This window comes from Eschrichtius robustus, chromosome 3 (genome assembly GCF_028021215.1).
Source record: "Eschrichtius robustus isolate mEscRob2 chromosome 3, mEscRob2.pri, whole genome shotgun sequence".
Taxonomy (NCBI): Eukaryota; Metazoa; Chordata; class Mammalia; order Artiodactyla; family Eschrichtiidae; genus Eschrichtius; species Eschrichtius robustus.
In genome coordinates, this window is record NC_090826.1 from 48,361,806 (window position 1) to 48,384,550 (window position 22,745).

The 22,745-nt window shown below is 44.9% G+C and overlaps 1 protein-coding gene across 1 annotated transcript in view; it reads right to left on the reverse strand.

The window, feature by feature from the left end:
- Window positions 1-2,359: 2,359 nt before the first annotated feature.
- The window catches only part of C8B (complement C8 beta chain), a 40,423-nt gene continuing 20,037 nt past the window's right edge, over window positions 2,360-22,745 (reverse strand). The window contains exons 7-12 of the mRNA XM_068539976.1: window positions 21,053-21,293; window positions 18,900-19,028; window positions 16,434-16,597; window positions 7,698-7,851; window positions 5,432-5,500; window positions 2,360-3,266 (exon numbers count right to left, since the gene is read on the reverse strand). Coding sequence (XP_068396077.1) covers window positions 3,115-3,266; window positions 5,432-5,500; window positions 7,698-7,851; window positions 16,434-16,597; window positions 18,900-19,028; window positions 21,053-21,293 — 909 coding nt within the window. The 3' untranslated portion in view covers window positions 2,360-3,114. The remainder of the gene's footprint in view (window positions 3,267-5,431; window positions 5,501-7,697; window positions 7,852-16,433; window positions 16,598-18,899; window positions 19,029-21,052; window positions 21,294-22,745) is intronic.

Consider the following 22,745-nt stretch of genomic DNA (forward strand, 5'->3'; position numbering starts at 1 on the left):
CGGTGCTCGGCAATTCAATTGTCTCTCCTTCAAGACCATAGTTAATAGGATAAACAATTTCTGCTAAATGCAATAAACGTGAACCTGCATTGTCATCTCCATAATCAACTCAAATTTCCCATTAGAAGCGGTGGCCGTGATTGAGATTCAGAATTTAATTTGGCGGCGCTGGCTTCGACATGCTCGTGTCGGCTTCACGGGAGCCTCCCATCAACCCAAGACAGAACCTCTCTTCCCCATCTCTGGGGAATCTTAAAAGAAGACAGATTATAACGTAAGAAAATTATACGGCCTTGGTATAATAATGAAAGAGATAAAACATTATTGGATTAGCCTGTTGAAATAACAGCAGACGGCAAAGCAATAATATTAATCCAAACAAGGGCCCGGACCCGTCCGCTCAATTGCAGGGGACACGGGGATGCAGGAAGGCAGACAGAATCGCCACGCTGGCTGCAGCAACCCCTAAGCAGTAAAGAATCAGCTCCTTCCATGGTTGTTCTCTTGACTCAATTCCAGAGAGCTGGGCGGCCAGATTGGTGGGTGTTGGTGACCTGCGCTTTGGTGTCATGGATGTGTTATGGTCTTGGGTCCCAGCACCCAGCCCAGCGGCAAACTTACAGCAGATGATGTGGCCGAAAACAAATCGGGTGAAAATGCACAGGATGAATCAATTCACCTTCAACCAACTGTTTTTTTTTCCCCACCAATCTGATTTCAACAAATTCACATGAAGTTATGCAATCCAACAGGAAGTGCCCAAGAGCAAAGAAAATATTCAGGGATTTTTTTTTTTTTTTTTAATTACACTATACTAGGTGTGCTTTATTTATTTATTTATGGCTGTGTTGGGTCTTCGTTTCTGTGTGAGGGCTTTCTCTAGTTGCGGCAAGTGGGGGCCACTCTTCATCGCGGTGCGCGGGCCTCTCACCGTCGCGGCCTCTCTCGTTGGGGAGCACAGGCTCCAGACGCGTAGGCTCAGCAATTGTGGCTCACGGGCCTAGTCGCTCCGCGGCATGTGGGATCTTCCCAGACCAGGGCTCGAACCCGTGTCCCCTGCATTGGCAGGCAGATTCTCAACCACTGCGCCACCAGGGAAGCCCTCAGGGATGTTTTAATGAGAAGGAATGAATGAGAGCAACAAAGCTTAAATGATCACTTGACTCAATCTAAAAAATAAAAATGTTTTGGGGGGCTTCCCTGGTGGCGCGTGGTTGAGAATCTGCCTGCCAATGCAGGGGACACGGGTTCGAGCCCTGGTCTGGGAAGATCCCACATGCCACGGAGCGACTAGGCCCGTGAGCCACAATTGCTGAGCCTACGCGTCTGGAGCCTGTGCTCCCCAACGAGAGAGGCCGCGATGGTGAGAGGCCCGCGCACCGCGATGAAGAGTGGCCCCCACTTGCCGCAACTAGAGAAAGCCCTACCACAGAAACGAAGACCCAACACAGCCATAAATAAATAAGTAAATAAATACATAAAAAATTTTAAAAACCCTATGAGTTTCACAGTTAACAAGATTAGGCAGTCTTTAATTTAAAAAAAAAAAAAATGTTTGGATTTTAGTAACGTAAAGATCAACTGCCCTCTTGTTCTCATCTTTCAGTACCTCCCTCCCCAAATGGGATTTGCACAAAAGCATGAGTGAGCGGAGCACAACGTACAGAGGTAGGGAAGGTTTGCTTTGCCCACTGACCCACAGCCATCAGCTTGATCATCTCCTGATATGTTTCCTCTTCCAGCCACCACAACCCCTCCTCTTTTTCTTTCTTTCTTTTTAAACTGTTTCTCATTCAGTGATCAATTTCCGTGGCTCTAGTCTCCAGCTCAGCATCTCCTCTGGGCACCCACTCATGTCACAGCAATTCAGCTCTGCACCAGAACAACCGCTTGCTTCCTGTGCTCAGCATCCAAAGAAGCTGAGGAACCCAGATCCACTCTCTTTGTGATGCAGTGGGTGGGGATTTGTCAATCACACACACACACACACACACACACACACACACACACACACCACCTTCTACACTTTATTTCATAAAAAGTTCTTTGTTGATCCAAAGTCCAATTTTGAGAGGAAGGGAGCATCACAGTTAAGAGTTTAAAACCCTGGGGACTTCCCTGGTGGCTCAGTGGTTGAGAATCTGCCTGCCAATGCAGGGGACACAGGGTTTGATCCCTGGTCCGGGAAGATCCCACATACCATGGAGCAACTAAGCCAGTGCGCCACAGCTACTGAGCCTGCGCTCTAGAGCCCGCGAGCCACAACTACTGATACCGCGCGCCTAGAGCCCGTGCTCCGCAACAAGAGAAGCCACCGCAATAAGAAGCCCGCGCAACGCGACAAAGAGTAGCCCCCGTTCGCAGCAACTAGAGAAAGCCTGTGCATAGCAATGAAGACCCAACGCAGCCATAAATAAACAAACAAACAAACAAATAAAAATTTAAAAGAAAAGGGTTTAAAACCCTGGAGCTTGAGTGCCCAGGTTTGCAGCCCTGACCCCCCCACTCCTTAGCTGCATAACTTTGGACAAGTCACTTAACTCTTCTAAGCCAATTCTCCTGCTGTTTAATAGGCTGATAAGGCATCCACCTTATAAGGCTGTCGTGAGGATGGAATGAATGAATGAATGCACTGAGAGCACTGTGGCTGGCACACACTAATCATTCAATAAATATGAACCAACAATTGCCAACTGACATTGAATGAGACAGTGTGCTCCTCAAGACAGGAACAGTTTAATATCTATTCATGGATTCATTATTGGGCACCTACGATGCGCAGGGCAGTGGTGGATTGTGGGACTTTCACACGGACAGCTCCCAACACAGTTCCTGGCTGGTAGTAAATGTGAGTGAAATAAAATTGTAGAGATGAGCAAAGTGAAGATTACCAGGATGCCTAAGCCCTTCAGGAGACTATAATTATTGTTTAACTTACTATCTGTTCAAATCAGTGTGCATTTTACAAATAGTATCTTTATTTTAAACGCTCTGAATGGCACAGCCCTCCACCTTGGGCCAGCTCCAGATGGGAGCAGGCATGGGGGGTGAGCTGGCCTGATTCCTTGCCGTGTGCAGCCCACAGTAGCGTCACCTGCTAGATGCTTTCCCCTCTTAACAGTTAAGTGTTTCTGAAGGAGGGCCCAAGCAGGGGCTGCCTCTATTTTGAGGAGGTGGATTGTTGCACTGCCTTTGTCTTGTTTTATGTCCTCCAGAACACGGAGACCAGTTTGACCAGCAATTCCACTTCCCATCAATGGGGACATCTATAAGAAAGAAGGTCAATGAACATTAATTAGCCCTTATGACACTCTGGTGCCCTATAGGAGAGGTAAGGTGTATAAACCCTAGGGTTTTGGGAGTCTGAATCTCTGATCTCCCCACTCCAGTCCACTGTCCTTCTTTCAGGCCATTGGCTCACCATGCTCCCTTCTACCACAGGGCCTTTGCACACACGGTTCTCCTTGCCCCAAATACTCTTCCCTCCTCTATTCATCTGGTCAATCCTATTCACCCTTCAGATCTCAGCTTAAGTGTTATTTCTGTGAGGAAAGCTTCCCTGATCCCTAACTCCCCATCACTACTTCATATTTTAAGCTCTCAGAGCATTTTGTAGCAGTTACAGTTGAAACTTTAAATGTATTTCTGGGACGAGTCAAATGATGTTGGTCTGTCTTTCTGAAGAGCAATCTCCATGATGACAGGAACTGTAATCTGATTTTCTCACCACTGAACCCCAGCACCTAAACTGGCACATAGGAGTCCCTGAGTCCATATTAGTGGAATAAATGAATAGTTTCCAGCTTAGACACTTCCCAGCTATAGGATGCTGGATAGTTTACTTCTTCTCAGTGTATCAAGCGGGAGCTCTGTTATCTATGTGGCCGTTGTGTGTTTTAAATGAAGTAATAACACTGGGCTCTACCCTCCCTGACATTTGCCTTTCCCTTGAGGATTTCTGGTTGTTGATGAGACTGGCAAATAATCAATTACATCCACCATGATAGATCACACGTCTAGCTGAGCCTCTAACTTGCAGTGTAGTTCTGGGTACATTACTTAATATCTCTGGGCCTCCCCATTGATAACATGAGATAGCTGGAGTGGGAGGTTTCCAAGGTCTCCTCCAACCAGTGGAAACCCTGTGGCTGTGCCATTACACTCTTACTGGGCGGGTCACTGTGGGGGGCCTGGTTTAGCTGTAGTAGGAGAGGGAGTGGAGACACCCTTGAGCACTTTGCTGGGGAGGGGAGCAGAGCAGGCACCAAAAGCAAAGGCTACAGAGTCAGACTCACTGGACCTGAACCTGGGTCCCTACACCTACTAACTGTGTGACCACTGGGCAAGTTAGCTAGCCACCCACTGAACCTCAGTTTCCTCTATAAAATGGGGGTATTGACAGTATCTACTTCATGAGGTTGTTGTGAGGATGAAAGGATTTAATATATGTGAAATATAAAGTAACACTATTTATTTTGCTCTAAAACGAACTAACCGATATTTATTTTGCTCTTACGATGGGTTAGGCATCCTTCCAAGTGTTTTATATGCCTCATGAGAGACTTAAGACAACTCTGTGAGGTAGTTAATATCATCATCTCCATTTTACAGATGAGGAAATTGAGGCACGAAGAGGTCAAGTAATTTGCTATTAAATGATGGAGATGGAATTTGAACCCACACTGAGTCCAAGTCCTCAGCAAGGTGCCTAGTACATAGTGGACTGCTTAATAAATGTTTGGTGTTTTTATTGGATGTGCCATTTCCTTTTTTAACAGTATCACCAAAAAAGTCACAGAAAGGAAAAGAAAGGGGAGGAGCCGGGGGCGGGGGGAGGCAGTGCTAAGAAGTCTTAGAAAATAAACCGGCTAAAGAATCTGAGAACTGGAAGAGACCTTCATCCTAGTCCAGTCGTTCAGTTATTAATTCAACTGCAGCAACTGTGTGGGAACCTGAGGACCCATAGGTAAATGGGACATGATCCCTACTCACAGATACAGGGGAGGCAGACACACACAACCCAAAACAGAATGTGCTAAGAGCTGTAAGAGATACATGTTCGAAGTCCTATGGGATCCCACAGGAGAAATGAACTAATGCTACTTGGATTAGAATAATTTTTACAGAAGAAGGGGCATTTGTGTAGGATTTTGAGGGTTGTATAGGAGTTCACTAAATAAAAAAAAAAAGATAAACATTCCAGAATGATTCAAAGAGATGACTCGAAGAGGCCATGCATTAGCAGTCCTGCAACATGGAGCACTCTCAGTTGTGAAAGTAATAAAATATAAAATCAGGAGTCAAGATGGATCTCAAGTTTCATAGTGTCCAGTTCCCTAGCCCACTCCCCGACTTTGCTCTTGCTCTTTTGAATTATTCTCTGGACTTCCCCAGACTTCCCTTTCCCAACCAACTCTCACAGACTCCTTACTTTTCCGATTGGTGATCTCACAGGCAGGGCCTTGGAATCCAGCAGGACAGATGCAGTCACAGCGTGATCCTGAGAAGATGCAGAGACAGTATGAATCATACCACGTGAAGTAAGAGCTCCTAGACTTCACCCCTTCCTCCACATCACGGCTTTTCCATTAGGTTAAAATAGGGCAAACGTTTAATGGAATGGTTTGAAATAAGAAGGTTCAGTGCCAAGAATACCCACTTCTTTCTCGAGGGTCCTTTGCTCATGAAAGGGTGTTTATTCCACCACAGGGAATGATGTCGAGTTGTTGAGGAAAATTACCCATTAGCCGACCTTTGACCTAGACATTGGTTTTGGGGGTCAGAAGCTATATTATTGAAGTCCCTGGGGCCAATGGTCATTGATGCTCAATTTCACCGCAAGTAATTGTCTAGTCTCTGCTTGAACATCTCTAGTGATGGGGAACTCACTACCCTTAGATGTCTCATGCTACCTTAGGCCAGTTCTGACATTTTGGAGGTTATTCCTTACGTTAATCTGTCACATGTCACCCGGGAGCTTCTCTCACCTGAATCACATGAACTCTCTTTACAGGACTGTCCTTTATAGGCTGGGCCCTGTCGGCATTCCAGCCTCTGGCTTCCTTTTCTCCTTGACCTCCAAAGTAAAGCCTCCAGTGGGTCCCAGTCTCTAGGTCCAAGTTACACACAAAGCAAGGGGGATTTCAGCACCCCTAGATCAAAACCTGGTGCCGGTGAATGGATCCCACTTCCTGCTGAACTGACCCTCACTTACAGGTTCTGGTCCTCAGGCAGAATTTCCCATTCTTAGGCCGTCCCTTACGTCTGCTTTGCTCATTTCCATCCCATCTGAGAAGCTAGACACACATCTCTCCATCTCAGCTGGGCAGGTGGAATCTTTCTCCCTGAGAACAGATCTTCTCTCGTGTCCCCTCTGTTGAGTTTGCTCCAGCCATGTGAGTTCTGCCTCGAGTCCTGCTGGCTCCCTGGGCTGGGATATACTGTACCCAGCTGCTCTTGATGCCCTGTTTTGGCATCATGCTGGACCAGACTCTTCCTTAGCCCAACACAACAGGAGCAGAAGATCCCAGGTCCCAGCCTCTCTCACGTTTGCCCTGCTCCCTGCAGTGACCCCGGATGTGACCCTCAAGTTAGCAATCAAGTTCTAGTGGGCCATCCGTGCCACCACCCCCCATCCCCCAATCGTCTCACCATATATTGGTCAGGATATGCACAAGGTGTTTCCCCTGCTCAGCCCAGGGAGGGCCTCTTCTTTGACCAGGACAGAGTCCCAGAGTCCATCCCCACTCCTTGTGACAGACCACACAGTCTCAGCCTGCTCCTGCCTTCAGTTTAATGCTGCTGTCACCCATGTGTCCCTTGTGGCTAGAACCTAGGTATCCTGACAGCCAGAGCAGCCTGTTCTAGATGCCTGCATTCTGACTTCCTGGGAGATAGTCAGACTAACACTGGTGCATTTCAGTGCAACCCTTGGGTCAAGGCTAGCTCTCCTGCTAGTCTAAAAACTTGGCAAAATCATGGATCCTGTCTGTCAGTGAATTCAGCTGTAGAACAGCTTCCCAGCCCTCACTCTACAACGAAGTCTCTGGTAGGCTTTTTGTTCAGAGGCCAATCCCAGTGATTCGCTTTAACTATTTGGGGCTGAGGCCCAGGGCTTCGTGTTTGTGAAAAGCTCCCTGGGTGATTCTCAGGTGCAGACTGAGAGGACATCAGGCGCCTTGCCATAAGTAGTACCTGAGTGCAGGCACCTCCTTGGTCCAACCCTACTTCATTGTGCTCCAGGGAGGTGGTGCTCCAAGGTGAGTCACACCCCGGCCACAGATTAGAACTACCCGGAGAGGAGGGGGTTTAGCCATCCTGATGAGGGTCTCTTCTCTAGAGAGTCTCACGTAATGATCACATTTGGGGCCTGAGCATCAGTAGTTCTAAAGACCTCCGGTGGTTCTAATGCCCAATCAAGGTGGAGAAGCTCATCTTTAAGAGGCTCCAAATGGTCGGGGGCAGGGGGTGGGGGACGTTCATATTTTTTCCTCTGAGAAAAAGAAGGGAGCTTTATGACAGTCGCTGGGACCTGAGGCAGAGGACTGGGGAACGACCTGGAAATTCCCCTGGATATACACACGAAACCCTGACCTAGAAGCACACCTCTGGAGGGTGTGTGGATGTGATCATGTGTTCCGGCCCCAGAACCAGCCCATCCAGATGATGTCTGCCACAAGCGACACTGGAAATGGTACCTTTCAGGACAGGGACTCCGTTCCCCTGGCAGGGAGCGCATTGGCAGGAGCTGACTTCCTTCTGAAACTCCTCCAGGGCCCGCTTCATGTTCTGCCTCACTGTGCTGGAATAGGCGAAGTCCGTGGCTGTCACCAGTTCGTACAGAGGCTCTGCCTGGGAAGGGAGCAAAGGCGCTTATTTCAACAGAAAACATTCATCACATAGAAACATGAAGCAAGGCTCTACGGGAATGCGCAGGTTTGCTGCATGCAGACCACAGTGGATTCATATGGAACTGGATAGAAGGATGCCCTACCCTTTCTCATTCCCACCCCACCCACAAATAAGCTCATTCGAGTTCAGGTCAACAAACACTTGCTGAATATCTTCTAAGTGTCAGGTCAGGCATGAAGCATAAGTAATGAGTAAGATAAAATCCCCACTCCCAAGAAACTCAGAATCTAGAGACAGAGACAAAAGTACTAACAGATACACAGTGGTTACAGGTAACAGTGGTAACTTGTAATGGGTAGAGAGGAGCGGCTAGTGAATCTGTTTTTGGTCGGGGAGGGGAGGTGGTTTGCAAGCAACTCTTTGAAAGTATCATGGGAGCATTGTTCCAACGTCACTCCCCATCCCCGCCCCCAACCAAACCTGTGAAAATCCGTCATGGCATGCAAGAGCCACCATTAGGGAGCCATTCCCGAGCTCCAAAGAGCACCTTCCCACCATGAAACGCTCAGAATACTGTCTATACTACCTCATCTGAGGCAAATTCTACCTCTTCGCTCCTTTGTGGTCAGCGTCTCGCGTTGAAGTCCTTTTTTCCTTCTTCTCTAATTAGATCGTAAGCTCCTGGAGATCAGACCTGTATACTGCTCAGCTGTGTCTCCGGGGTCCCGCCCAGAGCTTAGTGAGAGCCGCTAATAAAAGTGGGTGGAAGAATGAAAGGGGGATGGGAGGTCTCATTAGGGCCATAGCAGCTGGCATGGGGGCGAGGGTGCCGCGAGCAGGGTGAGTGGTGTTCTCAGCGGGCACAGCGGTGTTGGAGAGCTGGAAGCCACAGATAGATGTGGTAGTGTCTGTGGGCTTGGAAAAACAGAGGCAATGTCCGAAGAGGTAGTTAAAACATGTTCAGAGCCTCTTGGCTCGAGTTTCAGCTCCAGGGCCAGGTTCCTCTCCAGATTTTGTTTGTGATCCTGCCCTAATCTGGCCCTGCAGCGTTTAGGGTCTGTCTAAATGCAGGCAATCACGCCTAATAGAAGCCTCCAGTGGGAAAAAAATTGCTTCCATTTCTTAATGCATCCGATGCTGACCTTCACTCCAGCGGGCAAAGCAAGGCCCCTTGGTGGTCCCGTTGTCTGACCGTTTTGTGGTCAGTGAATTGATCCAGAGGCTGTCTGCAGAAGGGTCCAGCCTGCTGGCCACCCATGGGAGGGCGGGGCTACATGGGGGATAGTTGTACACCCACATGAGCTCCTCCAACAGCCTGCTCTCCCTGCCAGAACACCTTGAAAGGCTGCCTTTAACCTGCCGTTAACCCCCAGGCATTTTTCTACCAGTACCGAGATCTGCTCCAGGAAATAGAGTAGGTCAGTGGCAGAACCGGAATAAACGGTCCATGTATACTGTGTGCTGGTGACTTACACATATGATCCCACTTCATCCTCACACAGGAGCAATTACTAGCCCCATTTCAGGTGAGCGTTAAGTAACTTGAACAAAGTCAAAGAACTCAAAAGCACGTTGCCAGGATTCTAACTCCAAACCTGTGGGTTTTTTCCTACTAACTAACCCAAATCTGTGTTTTTTTCATCACATGATGATTGGTGATAGAAATGGCGATTATTCCCATTTCCAACCTCTATCCCAGGGTTCTCTATGATGACTTGCCTTGGAACTTAGCAGCAATTCTGCAGGGTTCCCTCCACAGCTCCATTTTTAACTTAATATGGCTCATTTGTCCTTTTTTTGGTTTGCTGGTTCTTTTTTCCTGTTTTTTCTTTCTCTCTTTTGTCTTCTTCTTCCCTCCCTCTCCCTCTCCTTTCCTTCCTCCTCTTTTCTTCCCCATCTTTCCCAAAAACACAAAATCTCAACTACTCACACTGATCATTGGGTCCTTAGCACACCTGACCTTGTGGAAATTTTATTGATCATATTGCTGCACAGACATGGTGGGTGCTGTCTATGAAACTCCATGCAGTTCTCTATAATGGACCCTGGTGACTGCTGTTCTTAACGATAACAAATAATTATTGCCATAGCTAGCATTTATTAGGTGCTGGACTAAATACATATGTTATCTAACTTAATCTTCACAACAATCTTATGAGTCAGGTAGACTTCTGTATCCCCACTTTACAGATGGCAAAGCTGAGGCACAGAAAAGTTAATGAGATTGGCCAGAGTCACAGTGAGTAAGCGGAGGGCGGAAGATCTGAATTGTTACCATCGTGGTTTGTGTCCTTTCAGTATATATTTTTGGATAGGTAGATGGACAGATATTTACTCCAAATTGGTGGCATAAGAAAAGTGAAGTTTTACATTCCACTTTTTTCACTTAACATCATATATTATTGAATGGCATTTTCCCATGCCATTCAATAATCCTTGATAGAATGATTTTTTATGGCTACTGAGTATCCTGTTGTATTGGTGAACTACAGTGTATTCAACTCTACCCCTGTTACTGAATCTTTAGGTTGTTTCCATTTTTCTTTTTCCTTTTGCTACTACAAATATGGTTGTCCTCCTTTATCAGCTGGGATACTTTCCAAAACCCCCAGTGGATGCCCAAAACCATGAATAGTACCAAACTCAACATATACAATGTTTTTTCCTATACACATATACTATGATAAAGTTTAATTTATAAATTAGGCACAGTAAGAGATTAACAACGATAACTAAAAATAAAATAGAACAATTATAACAATACACTGTAATAAAAGTTATGTGAATGTGCTCTCTCTCTGTCTCTGTCTCTCTGTTTCTCTCTCTCTCTCAAAATATCTGATTGTACTGTACTTACCCTTCTACTTGGAATGACGTGAGATCATAAAGTGCTTAGGTGATGAGATGAAGTGAGGTGAATGACGTAGGATTTGTGACATAGTGTTAGGCTACTGTTGATGTTTCATCAAAAGGATCGTCTGCTTTGGGTGGTGCTAGATCACTGAACCAGGATCATGTCGATGGTTGGATGTCAGGAGCAGATGATGTTGACGGTGGGGATCCCAGGTGGGGATGGAGCAGGGCAGTGTGAGATTTCATCACACTACTCAGAATGGCATGCAATTAAAAGCATAAGTTGTTTCTTTCTGGAGTTTTCCATTTAATTTTCAGACCGCAGTTGACCATGAGTAACTGAAACTTCGGATAAGGATTACAGTAACATAAAATGAGGCATGTCTTTATAGATACATCTTTACCAACTTTTTAAATGATTTCTTTAGTCGATTCTTCCTTTTAGGATATTGGATCAAAAGCAATAAACATTTTTAATGTGTTGGATATACACAGTTAAATTCTTTTCCTAAAGGGTTGTACTAATTTATATTCCTGTTTCATCATATAAAAGTTCCCATCTCATCGCTCCCAAGGACATTGAGTATTACAGATTTTAATCATCATTAATTTGACAGGTAAAAAAGAATACTGGGGACTTCCCTGGTGGCGCAGTGGTTAAGAATCTGCCTGCCGAGAGTGGAGAGTGGCATGGACATATATACACTACCAAATGTAAAATAGATAGCTAGTGGGAAGCAGCCGCATAGCACAGGGAGATCAGCTCAGTGCTTTGTGACCACCTAGAGGGGTGGGATAGGGAGGGTGGGAGGGAGACGCAAGAGGGAGGAGATATGGGGATATATGTATATGTATAGCTGATTCACTTTATTATAAAGCAGAAACTAACACACCATTGTAAAGCAATTATACCCCAATAAAGATGTTAAAAAAAAATAAAAGAATCCGCCTGCCAATGCAGGGGACACGGGATCGAGCCCTGGTCCAGGAAGATCCCACGTGCTGCAGAGCAACTAAGCCTGTGCACCACAACTATTGAGCCTGTGCTCTAGAGCTCACGAGCCACAACTACTGAGCCTGTGTACCACAATTACTGAAGCCCGTGTGCCTAGAGCCCGTGCTCCGCAACAAGAGAAGCCACCGCAATGAGAAGCCCGCACACTGCAACCAAGAGTAGCCCCTGCTCGCCACAACTAGAGAAAGCCCGCGCGCAGCAACGAAGACCCAACGCAGCCAAATAAATAAATAAATTTTTAAAAATTTTAAAAAAAAGAATACTGCATTTTTACTTTAATTTTCATTTTTATTCCTAGAGAAGTTAAAAGTTTGCATATTTATCATCTGAGTTCTTCTGAGAGTTGTCTATTTCCTTTAAGATATGTTTCTTATAAATTGTATCATTCCTTACACATGAAAGATTTCATGTGTGGCAAAATTATTTTGTTGTTGTGTTATTTCCATTTAATTACATTTATGGGTTTCCTTATTTAGAATTCAGAATTTATTTTTTCCAGTGAGATCTGGCAGTCTAAGTCTGACATTATCTTACCAGGTCATGCTACCAAAGCGTCTGCATTATAACTGAATCACTCTGCTGTACACCTGAAACTAACACAACATTGTTAATCAAATATACTCCAATATAAAATAAAAAGTTAAAGAAAAACACAAAACCTTCTCTTAATCAGAGTAATTTGCTTTTAGAGAATCTTTAAGTTGCTTTAGTAAGGTGTGATGGTCATTATCACTGTTTACCAAATATATCAGCTTCTTTTCCTTCTGGGCACTTGGCAGGGCTGTTTTTCCCTGAACCATCCTTAAGGGCAGGTTTGCAATGTGACTTTTTCTGAGCAGAGGGAGGGCCCCTTCCAGGTTGAAGCTTTGGGAGCAGAGTGTGGTGACTTTTCCCATTCCCTTACCACTGCTCTGGTGATCTTGGGAGCACAGGACAAGAAAAAGCCTCCATCACCTGGATCCCTGAGAGACATTCATAAAAGGTCCCTCACCAATATACTTTGGACATGATGTGTGATTGAGCAACAAACTTTTGTTGAACTAAGTCGTTGAGATTTGGGGGTGTTTCACTGCTGCATAACCTAGGCTCTCCTGACCTCTAGATGAATCACTCACTACTGTATTTTCCCTTCTATGCTTAGCCATGCCAAGCTCCTTACCATGGCTTCTCCATCAGCCTGAATCCCAGACCACAACCTAGCACCTCGACCACTATAGAAATGTACACGGATGGTAGGCTTTGCAACTAGGGTTGCCAGTCAAATACTGAATGCCCAGTTAAAATGGAATTTCAGATAAACAGCAAATAATATTTTGGTATATATCCCATGAAATATTTGAAAGATGCTCATCCTAAAAAAATATTCCTTATTTGTCTGAAGTTCAGAATTAACTGGACATCCTGCATTTTCGAGTGCTAAATCTGGCAATCCTCTATGTGACTCCTTTAATATCTCAGAATGTCTTGGGGATTTTTTCACACCTTAATGACCATTTCACTGGGCCACAAGCTTTTTCCTTCAAGATCTTGTGGTTGTCACTCCATAATCTTTAGGCATTTAGCACTGCGAAGAATTCTAAGACCAGTACGACTTTTATTTTTGTAGGATCTATTTGTTCCTCAAAGTCAAAAATTTCACCACAGTGTGTCTCAGTATTGTTTTATCTTCAGTACTTTTACCTCCTTTTCAATGAGCTGTTCATTTTGCATTATCAGCTCAGGGAAGTTTCCCTTATTATGTGCTTGATTAATGCATCTTCACATTTAATCCTGGATCTTTCTCAGGAAGAAGTCTTTGGTTTTTAGATTTCCACTTCTGTACTCTCTGTCCATCATATTTCTTTTATATCATATTTTCTTTTATATTGTTTATATTGTTTTAATCTCTTTGTCTTTTGCTTCTGCATTACAGAAACATTTTTATAGCACCTTCCACATCACTGGCTCAATTTTCTGCAGCGTCAATTCTGTTCTTTATAGTTTCCAATGTAGTTTTTTGATTCTACTACTGTGCTTTTGGCTTCCTACATTCAGCCATTTCCCCTTTCATCTGATCAGTGTCTACACATCTCAGCTTCTATTTTTTATTCCATGAATTCCTTATTTTCCTTAATTTTATTATAACCACAAAGCAAATATATTCTAAAATTTACTTCTATTTTTAGATGTATGCTTGTCTTTATCTTTTTAAAATTTAAAAAAGTTTTTATTTTATTTTATTTATTTATTTTTGGTTGTGTTGGGTCTTCGTTGCTGCGCGCAGGCTTTCTCTAGTTGCATTGAGCAGGGGCTACTCTTTGTTGCGCTGCGTGGGCTTCTCATTGTGGTGGCTTCTCTTGTTGTGGAGCACGGGCTTTAGGCACGCAGGCTTCAGTAGTTGTGGCACATGAGCTCAGTAGTTGTGGCACACGGGCTTAGTTGCTCCGCGGCATGTGGGATCTTCCCGGACCAGGGATCGAACCCATGTCCCCTGCATTGGCAGGTGGATTCTTAACCACTGCGCCACCAGGAAAGTCCCTCGTCTTCTTTATCTTGAATGTAATTTCAATCTTTTGTGTTCAAAGTTCTCTTTATATCTGTCCATTGCTTTCTCCACCTCTTCTTTGAACAAAGAGCCATCTCTCTGTAACCAAAGTTCACCACTAAACACTGTGAATGGGCTCTTCTGCGGTCTCCCTTTCTGCCTACCCGGCTCCTATAGGAACTGTGTTTTCAGATCTTGATCTTCAAGACTCGTTTATGTACACAAGCCTTGGCCAACACTCTGTGTCTAGGAATTCCTTCTCGAGTGGTCTCTGCCCTCCTGGAAAGCAACTGCTGCTCCAACTACCTGGTAAGCTCACTCTGTCGAGAATTATTTTGAGATAATGTGAAGTCATATGCAGTTTTCTCTTGCCAGAAAGAGTCCATGCCCACAATAGATGTTTCCAACTCAGGTTAGCGATGTACAGAAGAAGTGCATAAAACCTTCAACAAATTCACCTCCTCCACCGCTGGAAACATCTCTCATTCTCTAATCTCTTTCCCCTTTCAGCCTCCACAGCACTTCACAACACTACACTGATAGTGGATATGATACTTTCCAGGGCATCACATACATGCTGGGAAGCCTCTCTGTGCCTTCAGTAAAGTGCTATATCTCTGAGAATGGTGGCAGGTCTGTTTGAGATGCTTAGCACGCTAACATGTGTGTGCTCTCTCTCTTTCCCTCTCTCTCCCTCCCTCCCTCCCTCCTTCTCTCTCTCTCACACACACACACATACACACACACACGTACACACAAAACACACATCCCATATCATATCACATGCTGCTGGACACTTGACATTCCCAATGCCCAGGCTGGCACTTCCAACCTATTTAGATAGGTAACCAGGGCAATCCATTAATTGTAAGTTTAAAAAAAGACTCAGGTAAGATATAAGTAAAAAGCAAAGACCAGGGATCTATTTTCTCATGAACTCTGTTCTCTCCCATGCCCGTCTGTGATACCAACCAATGTCACCGTGCCGTCAGCCAATCCCAGATTTCTCTGGAGCTGCCCGCAAGCTATGGCTGACTTTATCCTTCTCAATGCTTGTCAGCAACTGTACCCTAAGTGTCACTACTGAATAAGTGGCAGAGGAAAGGAATGAATGGCAGCCTTCTTCCTCTGCAGAAACTGAGCATTTGACATATAAATAAAGACACTGGAAAACTGCCAGGGTTGGTAACTGCAGAGCCCCTCATCAGAGCTCCAGCCTCTTAACTCCTCTCCTTGGCTGCAAGAGTAAATCTCCGGGAGGGTGGATGTTGGACCATCAATGACTGTACAGACAATGGCAAGAAGAGGACAGTGTAAGATGTGACATGGACACCGTGCTGAAGTCCCCACAGGCAACGACCTACCACTGCTGATTTGTATGACAGTCTTGTTCTAGCAAACGTCTTTTTAGTTTAAGGCTGCAAAACTGCTGTTGTTTGGGTGACAGGTGGTTGGGATCATTATCTTCTATTTACCAAACCCACAGGAGGGGAGGGAAGAGATCAAATTCTCAGGTCTGGACCTAATAGAGACTCTTGAGCAGTCACAGGTGGATGCAACCTGTGACCTTGATTTTTATCAGCCACAAAATTAAGCATACTTAATTTGCAGACTCATGAGAATTAGATGAAATAACATTCCTAAAGTCCTTGGCAGAGTATCATGAACATAGTAGGTGCCCAAAACATGTTAGTAATTACCATGATGTATTGTGCTGTCCTGTAAGATAATAATGCATGCAAGCATCTTACTGTTCAGCACAGACTGTATTTTTCATCCTTCTACCCGCCTCTGTTTTCCTCCAGTGCCTCAGTTCCTATCACATCGCAGGAACTTAGCTACAATTTGTTGGTTCCATGAATGAATGTTTAAATGAACAAATAACTGAATGAGTGATTCCCAGATGAAATGGAAACAATATCGATTTAAGAATGCTGGAATTAGAAGCTGATGGTTAATTTCCTTTAGCAACTTTGGGGCCCAAGTGAGAGGGAGGCAGGGTTCTCTAGCTGGTGTTGAGCATTGTATTACAATTGGTTCACTCCAGATATATTTTCCAGTATAATGTATGTGCCTCAAGATTAGGGCTTGGGTCTTATTGAGCTCTGTATTCCATACCCTGGCTCAGAGCAATCCTTCAGAAGCTGTTTTCTGAACAGAGAGAAGGATGGGTAGGGCGGTTGCATGTACCTTAATTCTGATGATGTCCGGGTTGTACTGCACCGCCTCTCCCCATTCCTGCATCAGTTCTGCTGTCGGTAGCTCCTTGTATGCCAGGGCAGTGATGTACTCACTTGCCCCTCCTCGCACAAGGACAACCAAGTCATCCACCATGGTGTTTCTCTTGTTTCTGTCTGGAATGGACATGGAGACCTGGCATGTCAGGGGATCCATTTTCACACCTTGGGATTTACTGCAACCTAACTGACAACCTGGTTACCATAATATTTATGGAGCTTGTCTAGGAGATGTAGGTGGACAATATGCATCCCTGCCAGCAAGGGAGTCACAGTGCAAGGGGCAAAAGGGCAGTTCAATCATATATGACACAAGGTGGGGACAGGACAAGAAAGGGACATTTATTTTTAGCATCTGTAAGTGCTAGTTGCTAAATGAGTCTATGGAAGACAGATAGCTGATAGATAGATAGATACATACATACATACATAGGGATAGATTAATAGATCATAGGTAAATAGATTGGTAGGTAGAGAGATAGATTATTAATCATTTACGTGTCATTCACTAATCTAACGTTGTACATGTATTAACTCAACTAATCTTCACTATGAAATAGGAACTATATAATCCTTACTTTGCAGATAAGAAATCTTAGGCACTAGGGTGACGGAATTTACCCACGTAACCCTGCGCAAGCTCTAAGTGAAATCATTTCTTTGTCTCAGATGACAAAGGGGGGAAAATTTGTAAAGGGTGAGCACGGGATGTAATAGATACTCACTAAGCAGTGTCTACCATTATTATTTTGACTTCTCATGGAGTTTGCCAGAAAGCCCCCAATCCTATCAATGAGTCATTCCTATTCTAATTTCTCCACGTGTCCAATGCCAAAGGAACTGGTGGCAAGTGACTATTCCATCCCACTCTGAGCTTGCAACACCTGAGCATCATAAAAAAGAGGTCTTGTATACTACTGGTTGGACTGTAAATTGATATAGCCATTTCAGAAGAACTCGGCATTACCTAGTCTAGAAGAAGTACATACTCTACAACCGAACAATTTCACTCCTGGGTATATTCCCTGGAGAATCCCCAGCACATGTGCACCAGATGACTGTGTGAGAATGTTCACAGCAGCATTGATTATAATTGCTTGGCACAGGAAATAACCCCAATTTAACAATAGGATGAACAAAGCGTTATATTCATACAATAAAATACTATGCAGCAGTGGAAATGAAATAACTATAGTTATACACAAAAACATGGTGTTGAATGAAAAAAAAAAAAAAAAAGAACTGAAAAGATTACATTCCATCCACATAAAGTTCAAAAACAAGCAGCTCTAAGCCATATTGGTTAGCAATACATGTAAGTGGTAAAACTAACATGAAAGGAAGGAGGTGTTTAATATGGAAGTCAGGATGGTGCTATCGCCAAAGGGAGGGAGGAGTTGTAATTGACAAGGGTCTTGGGGTGCTGGGCAGTGCTCTATCTAGTAATTCGATGGGGGGGTTACTTTACAAGTTTTCTTTAAAGAGCACCTATGTTTTCTGCGTGCCTCCCTATGTAAGATGCGTGCTCCAACCCAGCCCCACCAAAATAAACAACAGTATCCACCATGTATCAGTCACAAGAAACTGTTCTAGACCTGCAGTTCATTCCGTTGTTGTTTCATTTTGTTTTGCCTTGGCCGTGGAACTCTTTCTTCACATATGATCACATATACAGGGACAAGCTTAGTAAGTAGAGCAGGTGAAGGAGAGCTGCTCGGGGTACAGAAGGGGTCAGGATTGGAGCTCTGCTGATCAGCCTCTCTTTCCTACTCCACTCGCTGTGTCGATTCCCAACTCCCTTGTGTGGCCTCCAAATTCTCTGCTCCCAGACACCTGGTTCTACACACTGGCTTCAGCACTCGCCTCCTGGTCTAACCCACCATGTGGACTCTGCTACATGATTTGTGGCTTAGCCTGTCCTTCTAGTTTCCATCTCCCCCATTGTTTCAGGTAAGGACTAGCTGCCTCACCTGTCTCCCCCACTGCCTCCACCTGGCTCCTACCCCTCCAGCCTAGAGCATCTTTTCTCTAGCCAGGCCAACTCCTGGCCCCCAGAGAAAATTTTCATTGTTGGATTTTTTTCCTGCCTGAAAACAACCTCAAGTTGCAATTCAAGTGATCCCTGCCCTAGGTAGCCTGTCCTGATGTTCCAGACCGGGTTTGGTGCTTATCACTGCCTTGTCCTTGCTTCTTTGTTTGCCTACTTCATGTGAGTACCATGAGGATAGGAAGACCATCTCATTCATTTCCGTATACCCAACACGTAGTAGGTGCTAGGTAGATTTTTATTGAATGAATTATTATTTTAATTGAAATGCCTTGGAACACCCAGTCTTTAGCTTAAAGAGCGACTGGGTCTGGGGTTCTAGACAGGGAAGGATGATAAGCAGAGAAGTCACAACATGCCCTTGCTACTCACCTTTTATCTCATTGAGAATGCCCTTGCACTTGCCAACCGACACACCCAGCTTGACGTAGACCTCTTCTATGGCAACTCCAACTTTAAAATCATTTTTGGCACAGGCCTGGACATCCTTAAGAGAATAATCTGAAGGAAGCAAGAAAAGAGGCTCATGACCTAGAAGGTAATTTGTCCTGTGCCTTTTCCTGTGATTGATTCCAGAGGCCTAACCCTTCCTGGAGGCCCACAGGGACTCAGGTGAAAATTAATGGGTGGCCAGCCTGATGACAAGAAATGCAAGGCAGCTCCTGGCACCAGGGTAGAGACCTCATTAGAGATCAGCATCGACTTCCCCTTTCAGCCTCTTCAAAGACTCTGAGGGTTTTTGCTGCTCTCCAAAGACAGGACATGCTCAGAGTCACTTTCTAAAAATGTGGCTCCTTATCAAATCTCTAGGGATTGATCCAGTGAGTAGAGGCTGCTGCATGCTGACCCCCTTCCCCTGACCCTTCCCACTCTACTCTTTGGTATAGTAGAAAGAATTTGTTAATTGATTAGTTGAGTTAATGCTTACGAAGTGTCGGGTATAGTGCCTGGCAAAGAAAAGGAGCTGATTTCCCTTATTTCTTCTCCATCTTTGGACCATTGCCCATCTGTTCCTTTCTAATTCTCCCCAAGGCATCTTCCTATCCTGGGTTTGCTGAAGTCTTCGGTATGACTTGTAAACACCTTTCTGCAGCACTGTGAGGTCAGGGAAAGGAGAGGAGAACAGCTTTGGCACCTGGGATTGTCTAGAAATGTTGGTGTGGATCAGTTTTCCCCAAAGCATGTTCCTTGAAACATGAATTCCATGATGATATCTCTTATAATTCTTGTAACAGTAAGAATAACAAGAAACCGGGCTTTTGCAGTCAAGCCAGTGTGACAAATGTTGTGTCAAAAGAGGTGGAGTGGTCACTTGATTTCAGCACACCTGTGAAACTCTAAAAGTGAGATCTATTATATGTTTATCCAAGTTGATCATAGAACCTTTCTGCAGTAAGCAATCTGAGGGACTATGAAAAGTGCTTTTGAAACCTCTGGTATGGAGGACAGTACCCTTGATCTTGGCAAGACTGAGGCCACACTGATCTAAATTTACCCTGTACACCGTGTGTCCTCTTGCAAGTACACTGGACCTGTAACCAAGCCCTGGCTCTGCCACTCTGTTAACCTGACAAATGCCATGTTGGAGGAAAGAACACTGGATTGGGAGGAAGAAATCATACCTTAGACTTGAAGTTGATTGCAAGTGGGAAGACCTATAATATCTGTACGGAGAATGGACTGAAGAAAGGGAATGGGAGTTGAGTATTAGTTTGGAGGCTCTGATAATAATCTGGAACATTGCTGCTCAAAGTGTGGTCTAGGGACCAACAGCACTGATATCACCTCAAAGCTGGTTAGAAATGCAGAATCTTGGATCTCAACTCAAACTTACTGAATGAGAATCTACCTCCTACAAGATTTGCAGATAATTCACATTCCTATTAAATTTTGAGAAACACTCGTCCTGGCGTGAGCATAAGGTGGTAACAGTCAAGATAGAGAGAAAAGATAATTTTGGGGGTAGAGCTGATGGGACTTACTAATAGATTGGAAAGAAAGAAAAATAATCAAGGTTGATGCCTAGGTTTTTGCCTTGAGCCACTGACTGAATGGTGGAACCATTCTGAGATGTGGATGACTGCAAAGAAACATATGCAAAAGTTCTCTTTGGGGGCATGTTAAGTTTCTGATGGTCATTAGACATTCAAATGAAGATATCTCAGAGACATTTCCACATGAGCTCTTGGGTGCACAGAAGAGATTCAGGATAGACATATACATTGGGAATAATCTGCATGTTCAAGGCATTTAAAGCCAGGAGATTAGAGGCTGTTGTCTAGAGGGAGTTATGTAGAAAAGAGGACTGCCCAGAGAGAGGGCTGGCAAAGGAGGACCAACGTCAACCAATTCAAAAAACGACGAGGAATCTGTAAATGAAACTGTGAAAGTACAGCCAGGGAGGGATGAGGAAAACTAGGAACATAATTCATAACCCCTCCCCCAACAAGGAATAGAGGCCTCTCCCTGTTAACTCACACTTCCATGTGCCCCATCAGGAAAGCCATGGTCCTTGGGCAGCGTACCTGCTCTCTCCATGGCCTCTTTGTTCATGATAAGTGTGTATTCATAAATGCCCCCGAGCACGGCCTCTGTGATGTAGTGGGTCCCGAAATCACGAAAGAGATCTCTGTACTCCCCGTAGCTGTACTCCAGGGGCAGCCGCTTGACTCTCTGAAGGAATTCGTAATGCAGCATGAGGTTTCTGGGTTTCAGCTTGTAACGTGCTACTTCAAGGTCAGAGCGTGCATGCAGAAATGCACTTTTCTAAATGAAAGACCAACAAGGGAAAAGCAGACCTTTAAAGTCAGGAATCTGGAACAAGAAGATGAACTTTCCAAATACCATCCGATGCTCTTGGCCAGGGGTCATCACTCATGATTCCTTTAGGAGACTTGAGGGAAGATTGCCTCTTTGACAAGCCTTCATTTCTCAGAAATATTCTGATGTACTTTTCAGCTTGGAAGAGCTTGTTCTTCGCTCACTTCCTTATAGTAGCAAATAAGGACCAAGGAGAAAGGGAAGCAGAAGCAGACAAGGCAGGGTGCCCGTGGGCAGGTGCCCGTGGACCACTGAGGGGAGACGGGGTTTGTGGACCTGCAAAGGCAACTTCTTGGTTGATGCTTTTTTTTTTTTTTTAAAGAGAAAGAAGGTTTATTCAGGGAGATACACACTCCACAGCCAGAGTGTGGGCCATCTTGGAAGGCGAGAGAGGCCAGCTGATGCTTTTTAAACTCTGAAGAAAAGGCACTCAAGAAAGAGTAAAAGTGGTACTTTAGGAAGGCTGGACACCGTAGCACATGGCAACAGTCAGCAAAGCTCAGCCTGCACTCAGGATCCGGTGCTTGGTTTTGTAAATCCAGTTTTTTGCAGTGCAGCCATGCCTACTTGTTTATGCATTGTCTATCACTGCTGTCACCCTATCACGGCAGAGCTCAGCGGTTGCCACAGAGACCCTACGGCCTCGCAAAGCCTGAAATATTTACTCTCTGGCCCTTTACAGAAAAAGTTTGGTGACCCCTGGTGTGTGGGAAAGACTGAAACATGGTAATGTTAGATGAAGGTCAAGCATCCAGGAATGTCACTGTAACCCAAAGCGAGAGGTTCCTACACTGCAGTGAAGGCTGAGGAAAAGGTGAATGCATGGGAAATACACATTCTTCCCTCATCTTAAAACTCTCTGCCAGCTTGACGCGTCAGCTCTATAAGCCATGCCGCCTCTGCTCCCTGCCCTGCTCTCCCCCATCCTAGTCCTGCCCCAGTGACTCATGACTCCCTTCTTCCCATCCTTCCAACCTAAGCAGTCACTAGGTGCTCTGTTCATGACTTTTCTAAATATTTTAGCCTTCTTCCTCTGCCTGGGTTATGATAAAAGCTTCCCCATTGATTCCCTTTCTCCCTCTGGCTGCCCTCAATGCTCCAGTCAGAGCTGACGTCCTAAAACTCTGTTATTACAATGCCCTTCTGGGCTTAAAACAAAACCCTGCATTGGCTCTCTACTGCCTACAGAATAAAATCAACTCCCTTACTCTGAATGTAAGGACTTCACAATCTGTCCCCCAGTAGCCTCCTGGCTTCATCTTCCACAACCTTGAAGTTTTCCCCACCCTACCCCGCATACCTGACTATTCTGCACTGCCCGCACCGTACCTCAGCATCCGTCTAACGTTTCACTCTTCCCCACATCTCTTTCATAATATAATTTTGCACATGTTTCTT